This window comes from Streptopelia decaocto (genome assembly GCF_964273445.1).
Source record: "Streptopelia decaocto genome assembly, chromosome: 2".
Classification (NCBI taxonomy): Eukaryota; Metazoa; Chordata; class Aves; order Columbiformes; family Columbidae; genus Streptopelia; species Streptopelia decaocto.
Genome location: NC_138655.1, coordinates 3618896 through 3640687, shown reverse-complemented (window position 1 = coordinate 3640687; position 21792 = coordinate 3618896). Strand labels below are relative to the sequence as shown.

The 21792-nt window shown below is 41.0% G+C and overlaps 1 protein-coding gene across 4 annotated transcripts in view; it reads right to left on the bottom strand.

Moving 5' to 3' along the window:
* TSNARE1 (t-SNARE domain containing 1) overlaps positions 1-21792 on the bottom strand; it is a 531215-nt gene that overhangs the window by 234583 nt on the left and 274840 nt on the right. For all 4 annotated transcript variants that reach the window (XM_082045886.1, XM_082045889.1, XM_082045887.1 and 1 more), the window contains one exon: positions 8315-8482. In XM_082045886.1, coding sequence (XP_081902012.1) covers positions 8315-8482 — 168 coding nt within the window. The remainder of the gene's footprint in view (positions 1-8314; positions 8483-21792) is intronic.

The window sequence follows — 21792 nt, the reverse complement described above, 5'->3', positions numbered from 1 at the left end:
GAAGACCAGGATAGGCCATAAGAGTTGGCTAACAAGAACCTTACAAATTGCAACCAAGAGAAACGTAAGGTTCTGCACCTGGGAAAACATAATCCATGAGTGCAGCACAGGCTGGGATCTACCTGGTTGGGAAGCAGCTCTATGGAAAGGGACCTGGGACTCCTGGTAGACAACAAACTCAATATGTGTGAACAATGTGCTGCTGCAGCAAAGAAGGTCAACAGGATGCTGGGCTGCATTATCAAGGACATTGCCAGCAGAGACAAAGAAATCATTATCTCACCCTACTCAGCACTTGTCAAGCCACACCTGGAATACTGTATTCAGTTTTGGTCCCCAATATGCAAGAAAAATGTGGACAGGCTGAAGACAGTCCAGACAACAGCCATAAAGATGACCAAAGGAGTGGGAAGACACCATATGAGGGACCGAGGGAACTGGGTTTGCTTAGACTTAAGAAAGGCTCCCTAAGGGAGACCTCATCACCACCTTCCAGTATCTAAAGAAGATAGAGACTCCTTTTTTATAAGGAGTCACATGGAAAAGATGACTGGTAACGGGTAAATGTTACTCCTGAGAAGATTTCAATTGGACACAAGAGGAAAATTTCTCACAATTAGTACAATCAGCCATTGGAATAATCTCTCCAGTGAAGTAGTGGATTCCCCAACATTGGACAATTTTAAGATTCAGCTGGACAGGGTGCTTGGCCACATTGTCTAGACTGTGCTTTTGCCAAGAAAGATTGGACCAGATGATCCTTGAGGTCCCTTCCAACCTGGTATTCTGTGATTCTCTGATTCTATGATAAACTAGTACACGTTCAATGAGGATGCTTGATAGAGCATGATGTCGAGTGAACCGGGGAGTGAATCAAAATGGCACTGAAAACACCAAAACAGCACTGGCCCATTCAAGGCAGAGCCTCTGAAACTCCAATTAATCAAACTTTCCAGTGCTGACTGGCACGACCCTGGCAGTTTGAAGGCAACACACTAACGATGTGGAGATTGCCTATAAAGGGTTTTGATGTGAAGGCGAGTAATTGTCATTTGGAGCAATGCATAAGTTGTGGAGGCCACAGGGGGACAGAGAAGGGAGACATGGGCAAATCAATATTCAATGAAAACAGTCGTTGTATGAGTCTGCTGGGATAAGCTGCTTTTTGTTCTCAATACTTGCCAAGGCTTCTCCACATTTTCAAAGAGCCCAGCTGTTATTTTCACATATCCCTTATTTTGCCCTCAGGCTTGCACAGTTTCTTACAGAATTTACCCTTAATTTGCCTTACTCCTCCTCTTCCCTAAATGTCGATGAAGACTAAAGGAAATTTTTTGTGATCAAATCATCAAATCAATAGGGCTGCAGGTATATAAGGACATGAAAGATGCCTGTTCTCAGGCACTGAAACTGCAGGTATGCACTTCATTGCATCCACATCATTAAGTCTCCTGACACTCTGAACAGGGTGGCTGCATCGAAATGGCTTATGGAGAACATTTTAACCCTCAAACTGTGTCAATATTTGGGCAAGCGCTGGCTAATCTGGGTCAAAACTGTGCCAGGATAAGCTTTAAGAATTTAGGAGTGTAATGAGTCAGTTCTAGTGTCCTTGGTACTGTTCAATTTACTAGCGTACAAATTGTCTGGAAATGTGTAACCTCTGAATTGGATCCAGAGGGGGTTTTTACACATTTCTTCTTTTCAGATTTGTTACAATACCAAGATCCTTTGTACGGTCAGCTGCCGTAGGAGAAAGGAACTAACAAATGGGAAATAATTGAGAATAAAGCACTGAAGCGATTGAAAAGCAAGGGAGACTGACTTGTGAAGAGGAGGACAACTGTCAGCCTTTGAGGAGTTTAAAAGCCAAAGGAGAAGAAGAATCATTGCAGGGTCCAGTAGAGTTTCACTAGGTGCAAAGAGTTGAGAATAAGAAAAGGATCTTTTGCAAGAACAGAGTGAAGCATTTCATCAACACTGAAGTCTGCCGGACCGTGAAATAGTCTCCCGAAATAAATGGTGGCAGTCCTACAACTCAGGTCAGTTTAAATTAGACTGACCAAAATACTCGAGCGGATTCTTCAGGGAACAACTCAATACCGAGTCCCGGGGATGGTCATGTCAACCTCACAGGCAGCTCGGCTGCTCGTGATAATGAGGCTCCAACACGTTGCCATGAAAAAAGGGAATTTGAGCCCCATTTGACACTCACGCGGCAGCAGATCTTTCACTTACAGTGCCTGTCATGATATTGTGTTATTTATACATTACTCTGAGTCAAAAAGTCTCTATGAAGAGGCAGTCGGAGCCCTCATAAGTCAAACCCCTGGACTATTGAAGCTGATGAAAGCTATAAAATAGCTTGCATTAAACCTTCTAAACTGCAGCATCAGTGAGAGATTTTACTGAAAACACCCCTCAGCAAGAAGTGATACGTAGTAATGAGTGAACAAGGAACATGTTTGAACTAAGAAACACACTCTGACAGACTCTGTGGGCATTTTTTTTTGTTTTATTTTTATTGTATTTCATTTTCTGCCTGTTTACAAATGCTTGACTGACAGGCATGGAGGCTGGCATCTATCACTTCTCTTCAAAACAGATAGGGAATGAACATCAACATTTCTCAACACCGACCCAAAGGGAACAATCTTGCCCAAAAATAAAAGCATTTCCGTCACACCTGTTGCCACAGCCTACCCAACTCTCCTCTGTTGCCAAGAGAAGCACCAACTAAAATGAAGCTCTGTTGATGTGTTTAGCTTTCTTCAGGATATCCTCAACTGATAATTAGAAACTGGATGGAGGTATTCTCGCCAATTACTCACTTGACAAAAGTTAGCAAATCATCACCAGACAGCACTGGCTTTTATGCTCTGATGACCATGTATTACTAGAGAAAATTGTTCGCCCCCTCACATCAGCCAAGTTAATGCCTGAGTTCTGTATTAAATATGAAAAGTAAGAAATGGAATCCTATGGAAATATCCCAGGGAGCAGGGGGGATCCTTCTTTTTATTTATTGTGCTTTCTGACCAAAACAAAGAAAGAACAGGCAAAACAACTTATTAGCCCTGCTCCCTCTGAGATGTAGGGTGATGCCTTCAGACTTGTTTTGTGGGTAAGTGATTGAAGATCGGTACAACTAGTGCCCAGGGCACAGAAAGAGTTGATGACAGAGTTGACACTTGAACTTATTTCTCCAAATGCTTTCTTAGCACCCTTCTACTGGGGGACAGGAGTTGGACTCGATGATCCTTGTGGGTCCCTTCCAACTCAGGACATTCTATGATTCTATGACTCTCTGTTGCTGCACAGGCATCTGCAACTTATGGTCTCCAGTTTGCAATGTCAGTCCAGTCAGTAGCAATTAATCATTAAACTGTTTTTCACCTAGACTTGCCTTGCATTTGTTTGGTCTGAATGACTGACTTCCTGACTGCTAAGTATCATAGAATAGTTTGGGTTGGAAGGGACGTTCAAAGCTCATCCAGCGCCACCCCTGCCATGAGCAGGGACATCTTCACCCAGCTCAGGTTGCTCAGAGCCCCGTCCAGCCTGGTCTGGGATGTTTCCAGGGATGGGGCATCTACCACCTCTCTGGGCAACCTGGGCCAGTGTTTTACCACTCTCATTGTAAAAAATTTCTTCCTCATGTCTAACCTGCATCTCTCCTTTTTTAGTTTAAGACCCTTACCTCATGTCCTATTATAACAGGCTCTGTTAAAAGGTCTGGCCACATTTAGCCCCTTTTAATTTGCTAAATGCCTATTATCTGTACAAACTGACTGGTATCTGTTGGTTTTCAGGGCTGAGAGATGATGTGGTTATTCCTGGTAGTGTCAGGTTTGGTAGCTGACAAAATGGGCAACCACTTACCTCCATGGACTGAGCTCTTATTGCTGCTGCTCCTCATGTGGGGATGGAGAGAAATAGTGCTATTCCCCACTCTTTTTCATAGGAGGATGCCCACTGCTGTGTTAGAAGCCCAGGAAGCACAGGAGTGGGATGAGAGGTTGCTATAAAAAAGGAAAGAAGGTTACGGAGGAGGTGGGACAACCTGGTGGTGCATCCAAGGAAATAGTGACGAGGTCTGGGAGAAGTTCATCTCATCTTCATTTCTCATTAGCTATTGGGAAGCTGTCTGCCTGAGGAGGATCATTGGAGGCTTTCTAAATCAATATGGCATTTAGCATCTTTTTTATAGGTCCTTCCAGTCACCAGATGAAATTCTGAAGTTCCCCATTCAATGTTTATCCATTTCCTCTCCAAGTTTCATCTCTTTCCATTTTTCACGTGGCCACAGGTGCCAATGAAAGGCACACAACACTAAATTATATATATTTGCTATGACAGGGCTTGTGCCAGCACTGAGCACAGACAATGCACATAACAGTTCAGCTCATGTACTTCTGATGGCACATTTTACAGTGCTATATATAAAGTTGTTATGGCATCTATTATTCACTGCCAATACAGTTCAAGTTAAAATAGGTTTTATATAACAGTTCAAAGTAATATTTTAAGAAATAACACTTGTGTCAAGGCTGCTGTGTCCTACCAGATTTTGACATTTCCAAGCAATAAAGATCTTTATCCAAAATGTAAGGTTTTGGCGAGACATCTTCCTTGCAGACTTCTCTATTTTTAATCTGCAAGCAATAGCAAAAGAAGCACATTTAAATAAAGTGAACAGCCAGCTGAACTTTTGACATGGCTGTTATCTTTCTAGGTGGAAACCGTGAATGCTGAAAAGTGCCTCAAGGGATGTTCATGACAGAGAACAAAGTCCCATTAACCTGAACCTTTGAAGAGATTCTGGAGATGTGGAAAACACACAAGTGGGAAAGAGTCATTGGAACGTTAAAGAGATATCTATTATGGGCACAATTTTATATCTGTTTTTCAGGACACAAGATGGGAAGAGAATTTATTTCCTCATTTCTTTAGCAATGAAAAAAGTTTTATACCTGTTCTTGCAAAAAGGGCAAATTCAATGTCTCCTAAGAAAAAAAAGAAAAAGGTCCATTACTGGTAACGGCACAATGAGCTTCTCCAAAGTTCTGTGCTAATCAGTGTGGCCCACAAGACATGATGTTCCAGATCTATATGTTTCTGGTGCTAAAAATGCAGAAATGAAAAAATCCCAGCAAGACCAATCTACTTGCATAAGATATGTTTTGCACGGATCTGTTAGTCATTCTGGTCCCCAAAGAGCAAAGAAGAACAAATGTTATATATCAATTTGGCAATAAATTGAGTTAATTAGCCGTGCTTGACAATTAGGAATAATGTTTCCTTTTAACCTTATCGGTTGCTTATTGGTTTTGAAAACATATTGGAAAAAAGTTGGAAAGGTGACTGTGAGCTCAGTGAGTCCCTTCTCTGTATACCCACAACTTCTAATGAAATCAGGGAAGATTTAATGTGCAAAACAAATCTTTTCACAAGAAATATGTTCATGTGTGTCAACAAACAGAAAAACAAAACTCAGTGAAAATGATTTAAAAGCACCATCTGCTTATTCAAACACAGCTGGGGAGAGGTACGACGCAGTCCAAAAATCCATTTCATTTTCATTATATTTCTTTCAAAAGAGACGTTAAATAAAATACTATTGGTCCTAAATGTTTTCCTCCAGAGGAGCAATGTTTAAGCTACATTTGAAATAATGCTTGTGGAATGCAGTCTTCTGTATGGGATGAATATGGATATGAAATTTTTTACAGTGAGGGTGATGAGATCCTGGCCCAGGTTGCCCAGAGAGGTGGTGGATGCCCCATCCCTGGAGAGATCCCAGGACAGGCTGAACGGGGCTCTGAGCAACCTGAAATGGGTAAAGATGGATTGGATGAGCTTTGAAGGTATCTTCCACCCAAACTATTCTGTGATTCTCTGACAGAGATAGCGAAAAATAGGTAAAAAGAAAGCATACACATTCTTCTAAAACAGAAGGCTGAACAACATTAACTGCATAGTTCTTATAAGTTATTCAGAGATAAATTCGTATCAGGAAGAAAGGTACACAGGATCTATAAAAGTTTATATATATGCAACCTGTACAATATAAGAGTGTTGCATTTATTTGGAAGTTATGTAGGGCTAGGACTGGATTCCCTTAACTCTCCCTAACATCCCCACCATGGTCATGTGGTTCAGTGCTGCCCCATGTAGAGTCAGCTTGTGGCACAGGCATGGAATTGAACCAGGAAAATAAGGCCAATGGGATGAAGGCCAATGGTACCTGGGGTGGATTAGAAGGAGGGTGGTCAGTAGGTCGAGAGAGGTTCTCCTGCCCCTCTGCTCTGCCCTGGTGAGACCACACCTGGAATATTGTGTCCAGTTCTGGGCCCCTCAGTTCCAGAAGGACAGGGAACTGCTGGAGAGAGTCCAACACAAGGCAACAAAGATGCTGAAGGGAGTGGAGCATCTCCCGTGTAAGGAAAGGCTGAGGGAGCTGGGTCTCTTGAGCTTGGAGAAGAGGAGACTGAGGGGTGACCTTATTAATGTTTACAGATATCTAAAGGGTGAGTGTCAGGAGGATGGAGCCAAGCTCTTCTCGGTGACAACCAATGATAGGACAAGAGGCAATAGGTTCAAACTGGAACACAAGAGGTTCCACTTACATCTGAAAAGAAACTTCTTCCCAGTGAGGGTGGCAGAGCCTGGACCAGGCTGCCCAGGGAGGTTGTGGAGTCTCCTTCTCTGCAGAATTTCAAACCTGCCTGGACACCTTCTTGTGTAACCTCATCTGGGCGTCCCTGCTCTGGCGGGGGAATTGGACTGGATGAGCTTTTGAGGTCCCTTCCAATCCCTGACATTCTGTGATTCTGTGATCTCTCTGAGGTGACTTCTGGATTTTCCATAAATGGCATCCTTGAGGATGGCTTGCGGTTTGTCATTCTCCATTGCCTAATGGGCAAATACTTTTTTTTTTTTTTTTTTTCCCTCAGGAGGACAGAGTGCAACATAAAAGCCGAATGAAAAAGGCAACGACCATGATTTGAACAAAAGGATGACAATAATATCCTTTGTGTCCACAACACCATTTCAGAAAGACCTTTGCATCCACCTTCCTTGAACATCGAAATGCAGGAACATCCCAAAAAATGCAACAAATTTTCTTGCGACAAAGTTCCCTAGAGTTTGACCCAGTGGATGCAAAAAAGATTCCTCAAGTATGAAAGGACGATTCATGGACAAGGATACTCAGTGTGAGAATATTCTTTAACAATTTGATCCCTACTAATGCACACAAGTCCACAAAGCTCAATCATCTCTGCCCAGCAAACCATGACAGAAATTAGAGATACACTAACCTTGACCCAACTCCTATAAAACTATCAGAATTTCTTACTTACAGTGTTGAATCATATGTAGCGATCACTGCTTGCAAACAGAGGTCGATGCCTCAAAGCATCAGCCCACAGCAGGAACGTTTGTCCCCTTTTTGCCCTGTTAACTCAATCACGATTCCTGCTACGCTGCAACCAAAATCTATTCTGATAAAATTAGCTCAATCCAATTAAGGGACAAAGTATAGTCCCTAATTAAATGTTCTGATTATTCTGAAGCCCTCTCTTTTTGGTTCATCTTGAGTTTAGGCCTATAAAAGCATACAAATTAGAAACATTTAACATGATCTGGCTTTACTCATTTATTGTTTAACTTGAGTAACAAGAGTTTCCCAAAAGTATAAAAAGAGAAGCATAAAAAGAAAAATGTGGGATGTTTAACTTACTCAAAGCTCTTTTTGTTCCCTTTTTCATATTTCTTTTATAGCACTTCTTAAAAAAAAAAAAAAAAAAAGGAATAAAAATAGTATGTCTTCTTTTAATAACATTAAGAACATCCAAATACTTTGATAAAGAAAAAATACTGAATTATTTGAAAAATTAACAAGTTATTTCCTTTTTTTCTACCTATTATACTCTCTAACGCTGAAGCCGAATATTTTTGATCTGTGACAACTTCCAGTTTCAACTCTGCATCCAGACAGCAAGTTGTTTTGCTGCAAAACCAAGTTGCATTAAACTACCTCACTATTCTGACCCACTGAAAAAAACTCAAAGAAACAGACATTAAGCCTTGAATGTTAATTATTTTTTGTTGTTTTCATTACATATCATATGGATTTCTACTTCTTCTTTCTGCCACTGATTTCCATTTTTAGAAACACCTGATAATCTCTGCCATGATGCTGTGCAGGCAGCCATATAAATCAGCATTTCCTTCATCACGTTGAGCAAAGTGCAACACAAGGAATCTGCACTTCGAGCTCTCAAGACCATGATGGGAGAAGATGACCAACCTCAATTTGCTGAATGGCCTCTTCCCGTTGACGTATAGCTTCCAGATCCTCCTCTGTGATTTCCGAGAGCAAGGCTTGATCCTGGTTCTGGTTCTGCCACGTGCCATCTCCCCCGTTAAAGATCTTCTCATTATCAGGTAGGTCGGAGAAGGGGGTCCTAGGGCTCTGCTGTGATGGGAGAATGGAAAGAAAGCAAGGAAGTGTCAGTTTTGTCCGGTTTTATATAGTTTTCTTTTGGGAAAAGAAAATAGTAATATAATAGATTGCATAAACAGTGGTGAAAAGGTGAAGGGGAGAAGAGTGAGGACACACATCAAGTCTTGAAGGAAGTATTAGGACCTGGAGCCAGGTCTTCTGAGCAAAATTTGAGCCCCAGCAACCAGCTTCAATTTACCAACAGTTCTGACAGAGCAAAACATTTACACACTTCTGAAAAAAAGACACATTTACCTAGTTGATTTTCCTGCACATTCTTCTGTAATTAGATACTTTCTCAGGCAGACGTAAAGCTTATGCATTTGTCTTGAAGACTTTATGATCCAACTTGTAACATTCAACATAAAAAAGGCTATTATCTTGTCTATTTATGAAATAAACTAAATACAGATGAAAAAAGGGAAAATCATTATAGTAACGTGACCGCTTAATCATCAGTTTGAGCCACTCACAGTTTCATGGTATTCACGCTGTCGAGCTGGCTCGATTTCGCTGATACGTCAGATATCATTTTATAGGTAGCTGGATGTTCATCCCGCCTTTGGGAGCTGTGATTATATTCAGATCCAGACTGAAAGAGTTTGGTCATGATCCAGCTGCATCTACACTGCAGGTAGGGGAAGAGGTTTAACAAGGTCTTCTTTTCATCCCAGCCTAAAGAGATCTTAGGTTCAGTCTAGGCTGGACTCAGGGAATGAACTGATATGATGTTGGTATGGAGAATCTGAAGGCTGAGCTCAAGTCCTAAGCTAATAAACACTCCAGTTTTACAACTATGTGAGTATTTCACTTCTACCAATGCACACGATCCTTTAAACTGGCCTTGAGCTGAACTTTGACACCTAATCAATAGTTACAATGGAAAAGTAATCCGAGTGCTTCCGACGCTCTGAAGCTGGAAGAAAAAATGGCAGTTGCTACAGCACATTCTTGACCTGGATGTTCCCAAAGTCCCTGAAAGCTACAGGAGAACACAAGCCCAAAAATTCAGGGCGATGTTCAGTTCTGTGAATCCCGGCTTATCTGAAGCACAAACACCGGGGCTTTTTAATGAGTTGTGCCTGAGAAATGAAGGCCTATGGATAAGTTTTCAAATATATTAAATGCAGTGAATTCCCACAAGGTGAAGAGGAAGGAAGGCCATCGATCAGCTTGTTGGACAGGCATAGAAGGACTGGAAGAACTGGGAGGACTGGACTGGAAGTTCTGTGGAAATGATGCCAAATCATCACGACAAGAAGCCTAACCAAGCATGTATGAGGGGGGCAGGGGAATAAGAAATAAAAATAAATAAAAAGGTGACTTACAATGTGTCTTACTTCTTGTTTTCTTAGAGATCTGCCTTGGAGGAACTGTGAGGGAGGCATGGAATGGGTAATATTTAACTCTAATAGTCACGTTTAGAAACACTAGCTGGCACAATTTTGAACTCTTTGACTCTTTTTAATTATTTAAAAAGTGCATACTTTCTTCATTTAGAAACTAAAGAACATTGGCAGTTGCCTAACTCTAGACTTTGCCTAAGGAAAGTGATTCATTATTATTACTGCCATTATCCAGTTGCAGGCAAAAACAAATTTTACAGTGTGATGAAGGAAGTGGGATGATGGAAGAAGTAGAGGTATTCCGAAAAATCAGCAGTAAACAGCCAACCACCTTTCAAAAATATAAATAGAAGATATAAACCTTTGACATTAATGTCTTTGTTTCACCTTCTGCTTCCCTGGGATCTGTTATCTGTAGAGAAAGCATGTGTTACAGGAAGAAAATAATCATTTAATATTAAGTTAAAAATCCATTTGCACTTTAAAAGACACATTTTAATAGGATTAAAATACTCTGGGGGTGTTTTATTCACTAATTATTACATGCCTTGGACACTAACTTATCTGGTAGAGTGTTTCACTGCCAAAAGCATATATTAATGGACTCAACCAAAAAAACTCTTGGGGTGTTCTAATGCTTCATTTACAGTGACAGAGGTGCCCTCTTATCTTCACCAGGGTTTGCTCTCTGAAGACGCAGGAAAACAGTGACTGAATGAAATTCTTGTACTATGGTCAAGGCAAGGATGCTGTGCCATGGACCTAAACACACGTGAATGGACACTTAAAGTCATGCTTTGCTATGAAGATATGCGTTTCAGTGGAATATAACAAATTTGCAAGTCATTGAATGTTTTCTGTTCTGATGTGGGAGCACAAGATTAACAGGAGAGCCAGCAACACAGCCACCAACTCGTCAAATTCTATTAGTCAATGTAATACCACAGCTGTATCACAAATATGCTTGATCTTGGCCCGTGTCAACTTTATTAGTCATCCCCAATTGTTGGTCCTGATATCTGTAAATAACACCCCCCCCAAAGAAAGATGCAATGCAAGTGATGTTGCTCAGTCATCTCTTACAAAAGCCGGCTATTCATGTATTTAAATAGATAATGGTCTAGACACAGATGTTTTTTCTCTAAACAAAGTAGTGGCTTAAGTTAATTTCAGAGCTGCTGAAGGCAATTATGTGTGTTTGTATCCCTAACATCTTTTGAGAAAATCCAACTATGGCTGCTGAATGAGTGAGTAAATAAGGAAATAACATGATGCAGGGGGGTTGAAATTTCCTTCCAGACATAAAAATGGCTCCATAGTAATTTTGAATATAGTCACAATGACCTATTACCAGGATACGTATAATGGCTGGCTGTGTTAACAAATTAAAAGTGATTTTGTGCTTGTTGATACTACAAATCTCCTAATTTCCGTGATTTTGTGATTAAATCCTAGATTCAAAAGTGTGAAGACATCTAGTAACTTTTAATACTTCTGACCGAGCTTGGTTTATCAGTGGTCTTCGTTCCCTTTTGAGTTGTGCTCATTGCCACGTCTAACAGCAAGAAAAGATAGAACAGAGGGCACTCAATGAGCCTCCACAGATAAAGTTCCTTTTGCCAATGCACTACAAGGGGCCATAATTCCCTATACAGGCATTTCCACATTAAATTTGATTTAGTGCCAAATTTTATACCCTGTGAATCTCCGCGTAATTTTCTGTTGGATTTCCTTTCATAAATTGTTAATTGGATGTGCTTGAAGTTGTTCTTTTGTTGAAATTCGCCTGTGGCAGATTTTTGTCGAGATGTATCTATAAACCAAACTCTGCCTATGAAAAAACAAACGATAGGAGAGGAACAGTTGAGGATATCTGATATGCTCAGTAGTTCTTTTAAAACTAAATTCTTAGGACTGAGGGTCATGCTATGCTGTTTTTCATCATATCTGAAAAACTATGCTCAGGCACAATATTTTTTTATGTTGGATAAAATCTTTTCACTGGGATAAAATCATTGCTGCTTACAACTACATTTTTTTATCAGATTTACTCTACCAATGGGGAGATGCTCTATGCAGCTGCTGACAGAGAAAAAGGGAAAAAAAAAACTAAAAAGGTTTTATCTGGATGGTGATAACTTCTGCCAATATCTGTACTTTATCAGCCCTAAAATCTTTGCGTCAGAAGCTGCATTGCTGAGACTTTTCCAAAAATGACCCCCTCCCAGCCCTGAGCATCGCTCCCCAGTTGTGTATTGGAAGGGTCAGAGGAGAACCATTAACACACACACACATTTTTTTTCTTCTTGTACACAGCAATATCATGAATTTCACAACCTACATCACATAAAATCACCAAGCAAGGGACTGAAATGACCTTTCCTCTAGTACCCATATGGTCTTCCTTCTGCCCAGAAGCAGAAATCTAACATGAACCCCACCTAATATAACATCACAAACAACTTCACAGTTTGTCTAGAGAGTTAGGGAATCTCCTGTTGGAGTGAGATGTGTGCTGGTACCATCTCAGTCCTGCAGCTCCCTTTTACAACTCTAACTTTCACAATGCCATTTCTGATTGCTCATTATAAGATTGTTCCCTTATCAGAAGTAAAGGATGCAAAATGTTGACCGGAGATGGATGAGCAATGGCTCTTACTGCCAATGAAACTTTTAGCGATTTCAAAGGTAAATTTACTTTCCACACCTCATCAGTCGTGAAGATACAGACAAAAATTATAAGACACACACATATACTCCTCCAGCTCAGGTTAGCTACAAGTTAGATAATTAAAGTGTCCAACATAGGCTGCAATGAGATGGTCTTCACACATTCTCTCTAAAAAGAACTGTAAAAGTTGTTGTAAATAATTTAAGATTTATCAGAGCTGGATTTACAAGCTTCATCCACCAGATGAATAACATAGGACAGGGACAGGAGGTTGAAGGACTGAGGAAGACATTCACACACTTTTACCTTCAACTCTGCGTGAAAGGCAGTTGATTGGACTAGATGATCTTTTGAGGTCCCTAACATTTTGTGATTCTGTGAAGAGGAGACTTAATTGAGCTCAGTGCTTGAAATTAGGCAACATGAACCCATTTCTACACCATCTCCATCCACTCCAACTTCAACTAGGAGTTGTGTCCTGGAAAGCAGGGTTTAATTTCTGACTGTATATGAAGACATAGGAAGAGCATACGAATGGAGTATTTTAGGACCACTGTGACACAGCTGTTGGTACCATGAAGATGGGTGTCCTAACTGAACTGAAAATCTAATTCTGGAGAATAAGAAGGAACACAAGTCAACTTTTTCTGACTACTCCTCCATTCATATGCACATTTCAAGGAGCTGGAGCTGTTCTTATCACCACCTGGTTGCAAGACACTCGAGACCAAAAGCCATATCCCTTATTCTAGATCATACTGCAAGGTCTCAACGTCAGTCTGGCTCTATTACACAGCACAATTTCTCTTAGCTCAAAACCAGCCCACACCAGAAAATAATCTGCTTTTGAAATGCACAGCGCAGCTCACAAAAGCACTGGTTACCTCCAAGTTCATATGAGCATGGGTAAAAGAAGTCTCAATCACATAAGCTAATTTTGCCCTACGTTGTCCCAAGGAAATAATTCACAACCATGAAAATAGAGTATTTTAGAGGTCTTACATGACCAAGGTAGTAAACCAAGGAAGGGTGCTCGGTCTTCTCCAATCTCATGAAGCCTCCTGAACCTCTAGCAGGGATATGGCCAGTAATCAACACACCTCCTGCAAACTATCACATCTCCTTGGGTAACATTTTGGCTCCAGCTTTCATACAAAATGCAAATGCAGAGATGTTTATCTCTTGTTTTATAGTATGTATAGACACATAAACAGCCAGGCTACACTTTACGAGGACTTCCTATTCTCACTAGCATCCAGGCTTAGAGATTCACATTTTATTGCATGTAGAATAATGAGGCTGCAATGCCTGCATTAAAGATCAATAAAATACTTTGTATGGAGGACCACTGTGCAGAATGCCACTGTATTACTCTGCCCGACACATTTTTAACAGCACGCTGGCACTGAAAGCTGTCCGAGACAAAACTGGCACAAATCTGCCCGTTTGGCCTGCCTATCTACAGTGTACAGCTAGGTTAAGAAGACAGATAAATCGGATTAGATGATTTTTTTTCTCAAACCTTCCTTCCAAAACAAGTAACCTTGCAGACTCAATGAGATTTAGAACTGTATCTCGCCAAGCAAAAGCCCAAAGCAATTACAGGTAGAAAGGCCTCAGGCAGGCACAGAACAAGCAGCCTGGGACTTCTAAATCTTTTAGAGGAGTGAAATAGTGATATTACAACTTTGCATTATCTTTTGCACAGCAGATCGCAGCAGCGATTGGAAATCTGAGCTCTGTTATCGCACCAGAGGAGCTTCCCACAACAACGGGGGAAGAAACACAATCTCAATTTAACCATCGCTTGCTCTTCCCATTCACTCAAACATGGGCACATTTAAAACTAGTGCAACAAGGACAACTTTTAAGGGGGGTTATTTTCAATCTTTCTTGCATGTATCACTAGCACATGCAAATACAGAAATGCATTCAGCATTTTCTTCAAGTTATGTAAATGTGATTATTCTGCACCAATGTATCATGAGAAAAAAAAACAGCATGGGGAAATCAGCATAAAGGGAAGGGTTGAAGTGCATTTTTATTTAAATTAACTAGAATCACTCATGTGTTTCTGTCTTCACTCTTGATGAAGTTATTTACTTTTGAATGATGTGAACTTGCAATTGGGCAAGAAAATCACCATTTCTACCAGTTTCCTGCTATGGAATCTACAAGAAATTACTAGTTTTAGGGAAAAAATATGTAATAGCAGAAACTATTTTGCTAGTTCACCTTTCAGCATTTATAAATTTAATCATTTAAGTCTCTGCAGTCATGAAGACTAAGAAAATCCATTTAGTTTCCTGGAACTAGAAGAGACTTAGTAACAGTGCACTGAGTTCATACCTCCTACTGTTTTCTTCTTCTTTATTTTTCCTTCAAGACTTTATTACTTCGCCAAATTCATTCTGAGCAATCCTGACCTCATCACCTAGGGCTGCTCTAGTTCAGAGTCGATCTTACTGTACTCAGGGTAAGAGAATTAAATGATACATCTATGGTAGATGAAGAAAAAGAAAATAAGCCAGGGGCCTGAGGTTTAGCTCTCTGATAACCAATGTGCTTTTAACAAGCACAGCATATTTTCACCCCAAGGTGAAGACCAAATTTAAGAGGAATGGCATTCCTACCAGGTTTAGGTGGTGGGGCTGACAATGATATTTTGGAGATCATCAGCTTCTAGGGTGAAATTCAGTTGATTGTGAGGGCTACGTTTTGTTATGTATTGTTGCAGAATCACAGAATCACAGAATGTTAGGGATTGGAAGGGACCTCGAAAGATCATCTAGTCCAAATCCCCTGCAAAATTCTTAGAGGTGCCCCATAAGAGAAGGAAGTGGCAGTTTGTTCTGTTCCTATTTCCAGTCCTTCTCCTTTTTCTTTTCTCAATGTTTGGAAACTTTATCTCCCATGCAAATAGATGGTCCCACTGGGATGTGAGTGAAACAAAACAGCAACAGTGAAGGACGGTATAAATTTCCTCTCTCTGTCATCTAGCATCCTTTTCTTTTCAAACCCACCATTGAATGACTTAAATCTGATCACACATGTCTAAACCCATCCTTCTCAAAGCCACCGCCAGCTTCGAGTGGCATCTCTCCACATGCAAAGCAAGTGGATAAACCCTCCTTTATCACAAAGGACAGCACTCGCTGGTATTTTCACAGCATCGCATCACATTCCTAAAGCTGTTCCTGCCTTTTTTTCCTAGCTGTGTGAATTATATTCTCGTATTTCTCCGTCTCTGCATGGCCCTGCTGCTGGCACGGTGTTTTGGCTGGTTCTGCTGGCTGGGAGCTGCACTGTACAGCATCCCTGGATCCAGATGCGAAGCAGAAAACTCCCCTGCTCACAGCTCCATCATCGAACATCTGAAGCACCCGGTTTTTGTGCAAATGGACCACGCTTGCAAGAGCTCACAGACACATCGAGGCTGTCTAGAAAAAGGACCATGCTCTCTGTGCCTCTCAACGTGTGTGTCGCACAGCTGGGTCCTGCTGGAGAGTCAGAGAAGAAGGAGAATGAGTTGTTGGCTCACTCATTAACACCCATGTAATTAAAAAAACAAACAAACAAAAAATAGGGAAAAGTGTCTTTTTCCTGGGTTCACACAGAAGCAAGAGCCAAATTCATCTTGATATCTCACAGCAGAGACAAACCCTCACATGGGCACAGTGGCACTCCATAGCATGGAGCAGTGGAAAAGTAGGAAGATGTTGGAAGATGTCGACTGCTTTTGTGCTACATGGAAACATGAAAACGGGCAGATCTTAGGAGCTGCTATGTAGAAAGCAGCATTTGAATTTGCACATTAGTGGCAAAACCAGAGTAAATTTTTATGCCATGTACATTGGAGAAGAGTCACTCCTGTTAATCCTCATCTACTTCTCAGGGTTTTTTTAAGCACTCAAACACTTTTTTTTCAGAAACATGGTTGACTCCCACAAGCTCTTTGGCATCAATCTTTTAATCTCTTTTAGTGACTGGCCTTTGGCTGGGTTTCAGTGGACCGCTCAGTGTCCAAGCAAATGTCCACAGACTCGTATTAAGAACATGGTCATTTACTGACTGCTCTACAAAACAATGGCCCATTTAGCAACCTCAGTACTGTCTGTGTTCACAACACTTCAGCCAATGCCCAAAAGCTTGATCCCAAATTAGGACAAAAATCAGAGGCAGCTTTTCACCAGCTATTTGGAGGAGCTTCACTGGGCATTTGTCAGGGTGGATGGTCAATTGATGGGGATGGGAATGGAGAGACAAGGCAAGAGTCCTGCCTCTTTGTGAGAACGGGGTCCAACTTTATGGGAGAGAAGGAGAAAATAAGGTCTGATCTTGGAGCAGAAGAATCCAGGCTAGACATGAGGAAGAAATTTCTTACAATGAGAGTGGTAAAATACTGCCCAAAGTTGCCCAGAGAGGTGGTGGATGAACCATCCATGGAGACATTCCAGGCCAGGCTGGACAGGGCTCTGAGCAACCTGAGCTGGTGAAGATGTCCCTGCTCATGGCAGGGATGGCACTGGATGAGCTTTGAAGGTCCCTTCTAACCCAAACTATTCTATGACTCTGTGAAGGGGACGACACCTGTTCACCCCACCACAGGTCCTGGCACCACCCATGGAACAGCCCCAGCTTGAATAATGTCAACATTGTACTGAGAAAACAGCAGGAAGCTGCAGCACAGAAATCACTATCATCTCTGCACTGGGACAACAGCAATGACTCTGCAGGCAAACAGAACATATTTTCACTTACAGGCTTTTCTCAGCAGACTTGTATTACTCACTGGATTTCACCATAGGGCATCTAGACATAAATGGTCTGTCTTCTATCACAGAGGATGCTCAGCCCTTTGCTCCAGTTCATGGCATTTATTTTTTTTTTGGCACTAACTCAGAACAAAATAAGGGGCTTATCACAGGCTGGTAGCCTGAAAACATAAAGTCAAAGGTATTTACTTAAAATAATCAAGCAAAAGAGTCAAAGCCAAGCAGAGTCCATCTGAGTAATTAATTGTTGACTCCCATGTGGCATCTCCACCTGAGAAAGCAACCTCTTGATAGAGAGAAAACTAAGTCATTGGGGTCTAGGGCAGGATTTTTCCGATCCAAAATAGCCACTCCAAGCAAGTGTGAAGGCAACACCATGGCACAACACCAGCAGAGAAACCAAACAGGTCAAAACCACAAGTTGGGAAAGTGTCTTTGACAGACCCTTCATACGTGCACAGGAGCGATGGGAGAAGAGGGAACAAAAGTTCCTCAGTGCCATGTAAACCTGTTTGTTTGTTTGTTTGTTTGTTTGTTTATTTGTTTGTTTGTTTTGTTGTTGTTGTTGTTGTTGGTGGTGGTGGTGGTGGTGGTGGTGGTGGTTGGGTTTTTTAAAATTTACCTGTAAACTGGCTACAATAAAGCCTATTGATCCAAGTCTGATTGCAGGCAGCTGCTTGTTAGGAATTACACTAATACTATGCAAAGAACCTTAATTGTTTTTCTTCAGGACATTTTTGGTTTTAATTAAAATACAAACAAAGGTAATAAAAATGTTAAAAAGGATACAAAATGACGGACACCTGCAGTGAAATAAGACACATCAGCTGAACCAAAAGGAAAATATTGAAACTCTAATTTGGGACCACCTAGCAGCGCTGCTACACAACAGGCTGTCACATATCAGCTACATGATCTGTGGTCAACCTCTGGTGAACCCATTTACAAGAGCTAGACAGCATGTAGAGGTCTCACCTTGGCTTCTCTTTTCGACAGGTTGGATGAAAACTTTCTGTCTCTAGGGAGATCTAATTAGACTGAGCTTTCTGATGAAAACTGACCAGAACTGAAGCTGTCATGAGCATCTCAAATAAAAGGAGATTTAGGAAAGCAAATACACAGTGAAGATGATGGAGGAATTAATCATTAACAAATATATTTTACATTACATTTTACCTTTACATCAACAAAGATATTTATCATAGAATCATAGAATCGTTTCAGTCGGAAGAGACTCTCAGGATCATCACTAGCACTAAACCGTGTCCCTAAGAACCTCGTCTAAATGCCTTTTAAACCCCTCCAGGGATGGTGACTCCACCACTGCCTTGGGCAGCCTGTTCCAATGCATGACAATCCTTTCCATGAAGATTTTTTTCCTAATATCCAATCTAAACCTTCCCTGGTGCAACTTGAGGCTATTTCCTCTCATCCTATCACTTGCTACTTGGGAGAAGAGACCAACACCCTCCATGTTACATGCTAATTATGTTGGCCTGCTTCCCAAGAGAAATAGTGTTGAAGATTTGCCTGTTTTTTTCTAGGATCCTTTTTTTAGATTATTTAATGAAGGATAAATCCAGGCAAGTGGTCCTGGCATGGAGCTTTTGTGCAAGTCCCTTATCCCACAACAATCATTATATATATGCAGGTGACCTTAAGAACAATTGGATTGACGTTTCTCCACTGATTTTGTTTGAGGTGGACTAGGGAACAATCACAAACCCCATCCTGGCAGGAAAGCCATGAAAACAATCCCAGCACAGCTTGAGTGGGTTGTGTTTTCAGCCAGCTCAGCTGGATCTGGAAGAGCACCTCTGTCTACGCTTATTATAGAGGTTCTGCTCCTCCTCTTGGGCCAAGAAAATAACCAAGGCCAGGAAAGCACACTCTTTATGGGCTTTTCCTTAAACTTATAAAATAAAATAGGGCTTTAGCAAGACCAAGCAGCTTTTTTCCAATATTACTTGCTGGTTCTGTGTGTTGCAATCAAGAATTGCTTAGGGACCAAGTTTCTTGGTCTTTCTTAAGTGACACATCTGCTCGAGCTAACAAGGGGTGTGCTAGAAGTATATAACCTAGCAAAACAAAATTGGGTTTATTAACTCCCTAAGCTTCCTATCAATCTTTTTTTCCTTTTTTTTTTTTTTTTTTGGTATTTTTCCCCTTCCCTTACCTCCAAACATAAGTTGTTCCAGCTCATGGGACGCAATCATCCAATTGTCAATGCTGGGAGGAAAGGAAGATACTTGGAAATAAGTATTTGATTCTAGTAGTTATATGCTTAAGTGTTTAATCATAGCACAGCATTGCATAGCAGAGCCTATTTGAATAGGGACTTCTGCAGTCAAAAGGTCTGTGATATTTGTTCCTAAAGAAATAGAGAACACATTTTCAATTAAAGTAATGAAATGGTTGCTATCCCTCTAAGAGTGCTTCCTCTGAAGTCCAGAAACATCACCGAGGACTTTCCCAGTGGCTGTTCCTCCTACCTGTCCTAAAACATCCACACAAGAGGGGATGAGTCTGGTTCTTTCCCCTGACCAGCGATAGTCCCTGTTGAACACCGTCTATTCTCCCAACCTGTAAATAACCTTAAAAAAAATAGGTTCAACTGAAGGGAACTGAATGCTTGTCCTGATTTCTGTTTGCTGTGACAGCAAGGAGTGACACAGATCCGAGGACACTGTTTTATTGGAAATATTTAACAACTAGTGCACCCTACTTGGAGGATGTGAGCTTTAGTCTCAAGAAAAATGAAGAGTGACAATTTGGATTTCAAGTCAAATGAAGTCAGGATATTTACTGGTTTAAAGGCAAACACAAGAACAGCGGCAAGAAAATTATATTCTTCCTCAAGAATAGTGATATAGTTATTACAGATATAGACAATGTTTCAATAAACGAAAGATATTAAGTAAATTTAGTGACAGAAGCATATTTATGACCAAAAAGTGAAATAATGAAAATGGGAAACGTAAACATTGCCAAGGGGACAAAATCTTATTTCTGAATAGTTTGTCTGGGGAGAATTACATGGGAAGAATTTGGTGGTTTGCTAATTTAACCCGTATGAGTTCTTTACACGGCAAGATTAAGTTGAATTTAACCTTCCAAACAGTGACAAGAAATAAGAAGTGCCAGCAAAGGAAAGCAATGCAGACCAGCTTTATTATCCTCATGTGTCCGTGCTATCTCTGTGATATACGTTTGCAGAGATGTTAACCTTTCCTTAGCTCAAGCGTTCAGTCCCATACCGCACAATTAACATACAGGCTTGATGAAGGCTTTCATGAGGATTGAGAAGCTACCTAAAATGTTTGCAAAATAAAACATTCAGGGAAAGGATTAAGATTAAAAATTGCTGAAAGGTTTTCAGCTCAGCACCTCCGGAACGTGACATGTAACAAAATTGCCCAAAATCTGTGCATTTTTGCAGTGATCACCAAGACAATGTCTTGACTGTGTCAGAGGCATGAGAGGCCACAGATAAATATTCAGATAATTTCCACCACACATTTTTATTGGACCATTATTGTTTTTTATTTTACTCATGTTTTAACTGTGCTATTGACTTCCTAAACCGATGGAGCATTAACCATTCACACAACTGTTCTTTATTAGCTTTAGCACTTAACCTACATGTTTCTTTCCTAACACGAGGTCATTCTGACTTCTATCATTAACTCACTGAATAATTCAAAACTGATCTTCATTTATTTTTTTCACCTTGAAAGTATTTATAGAGTCTAATCATGTCTCTATTGATACTTTCTTCTAGACTACTTAATTTAGCTCCCTCATTTTCTCATCTGATGTTTATAGACTATTCCTCATTATTCTACTTGCCCTGTTTGTATTCTTTTTTACTCTCTCTGTATATACCAACACCCTTCTCACAGAATCACAGAATCGACTGGGTTGGAAAAGACCTCAGAGATCATCAAGTCCAACCCTTGGTCCAACTTCAGTCCATTGACTAGATCATGGCACTAAGTGCCATGTCCAATCTCAGTTTAAAAACCTCCAGGGATGGTGAGTCCAGCACCTCCCTGGGCAGCCATTCCAATGCCTGACTACTCTCTCTGCAAAGAATTTCTTTCTAATCTCCAGCCTATATTTCCCCTGGCAAAGTTTAAGCCCATGTCGCCCCCCATGTCTCCCAGGCTAACTGCCTGGGAGAAGAGACTAATCCCCACCTGGCTAGAACTTCCCTTCAGGTAGTTCTAGAGAGTGATGAGGTCACCTCTAAGCCTCCTCTTCTCCAGACTAAACAAGCCCAGCTCCCTCAGCCTCTCCCCATACACAGATCTTGTGTTCAAGTCCTTCCACCAGTCTTGTTGCTCTTCTCTGGACCTGCTCCAGCACTTCAATATCTTTCCTGAGCTGAGAAGCCCAGAACTGAACACAATACTCCAGGTGTGGCCTCCCCAATGCAGAGTACAGGGGAAGGATCACTTCCCTTGTCCTGCTGACCACGCTATTTTTGAT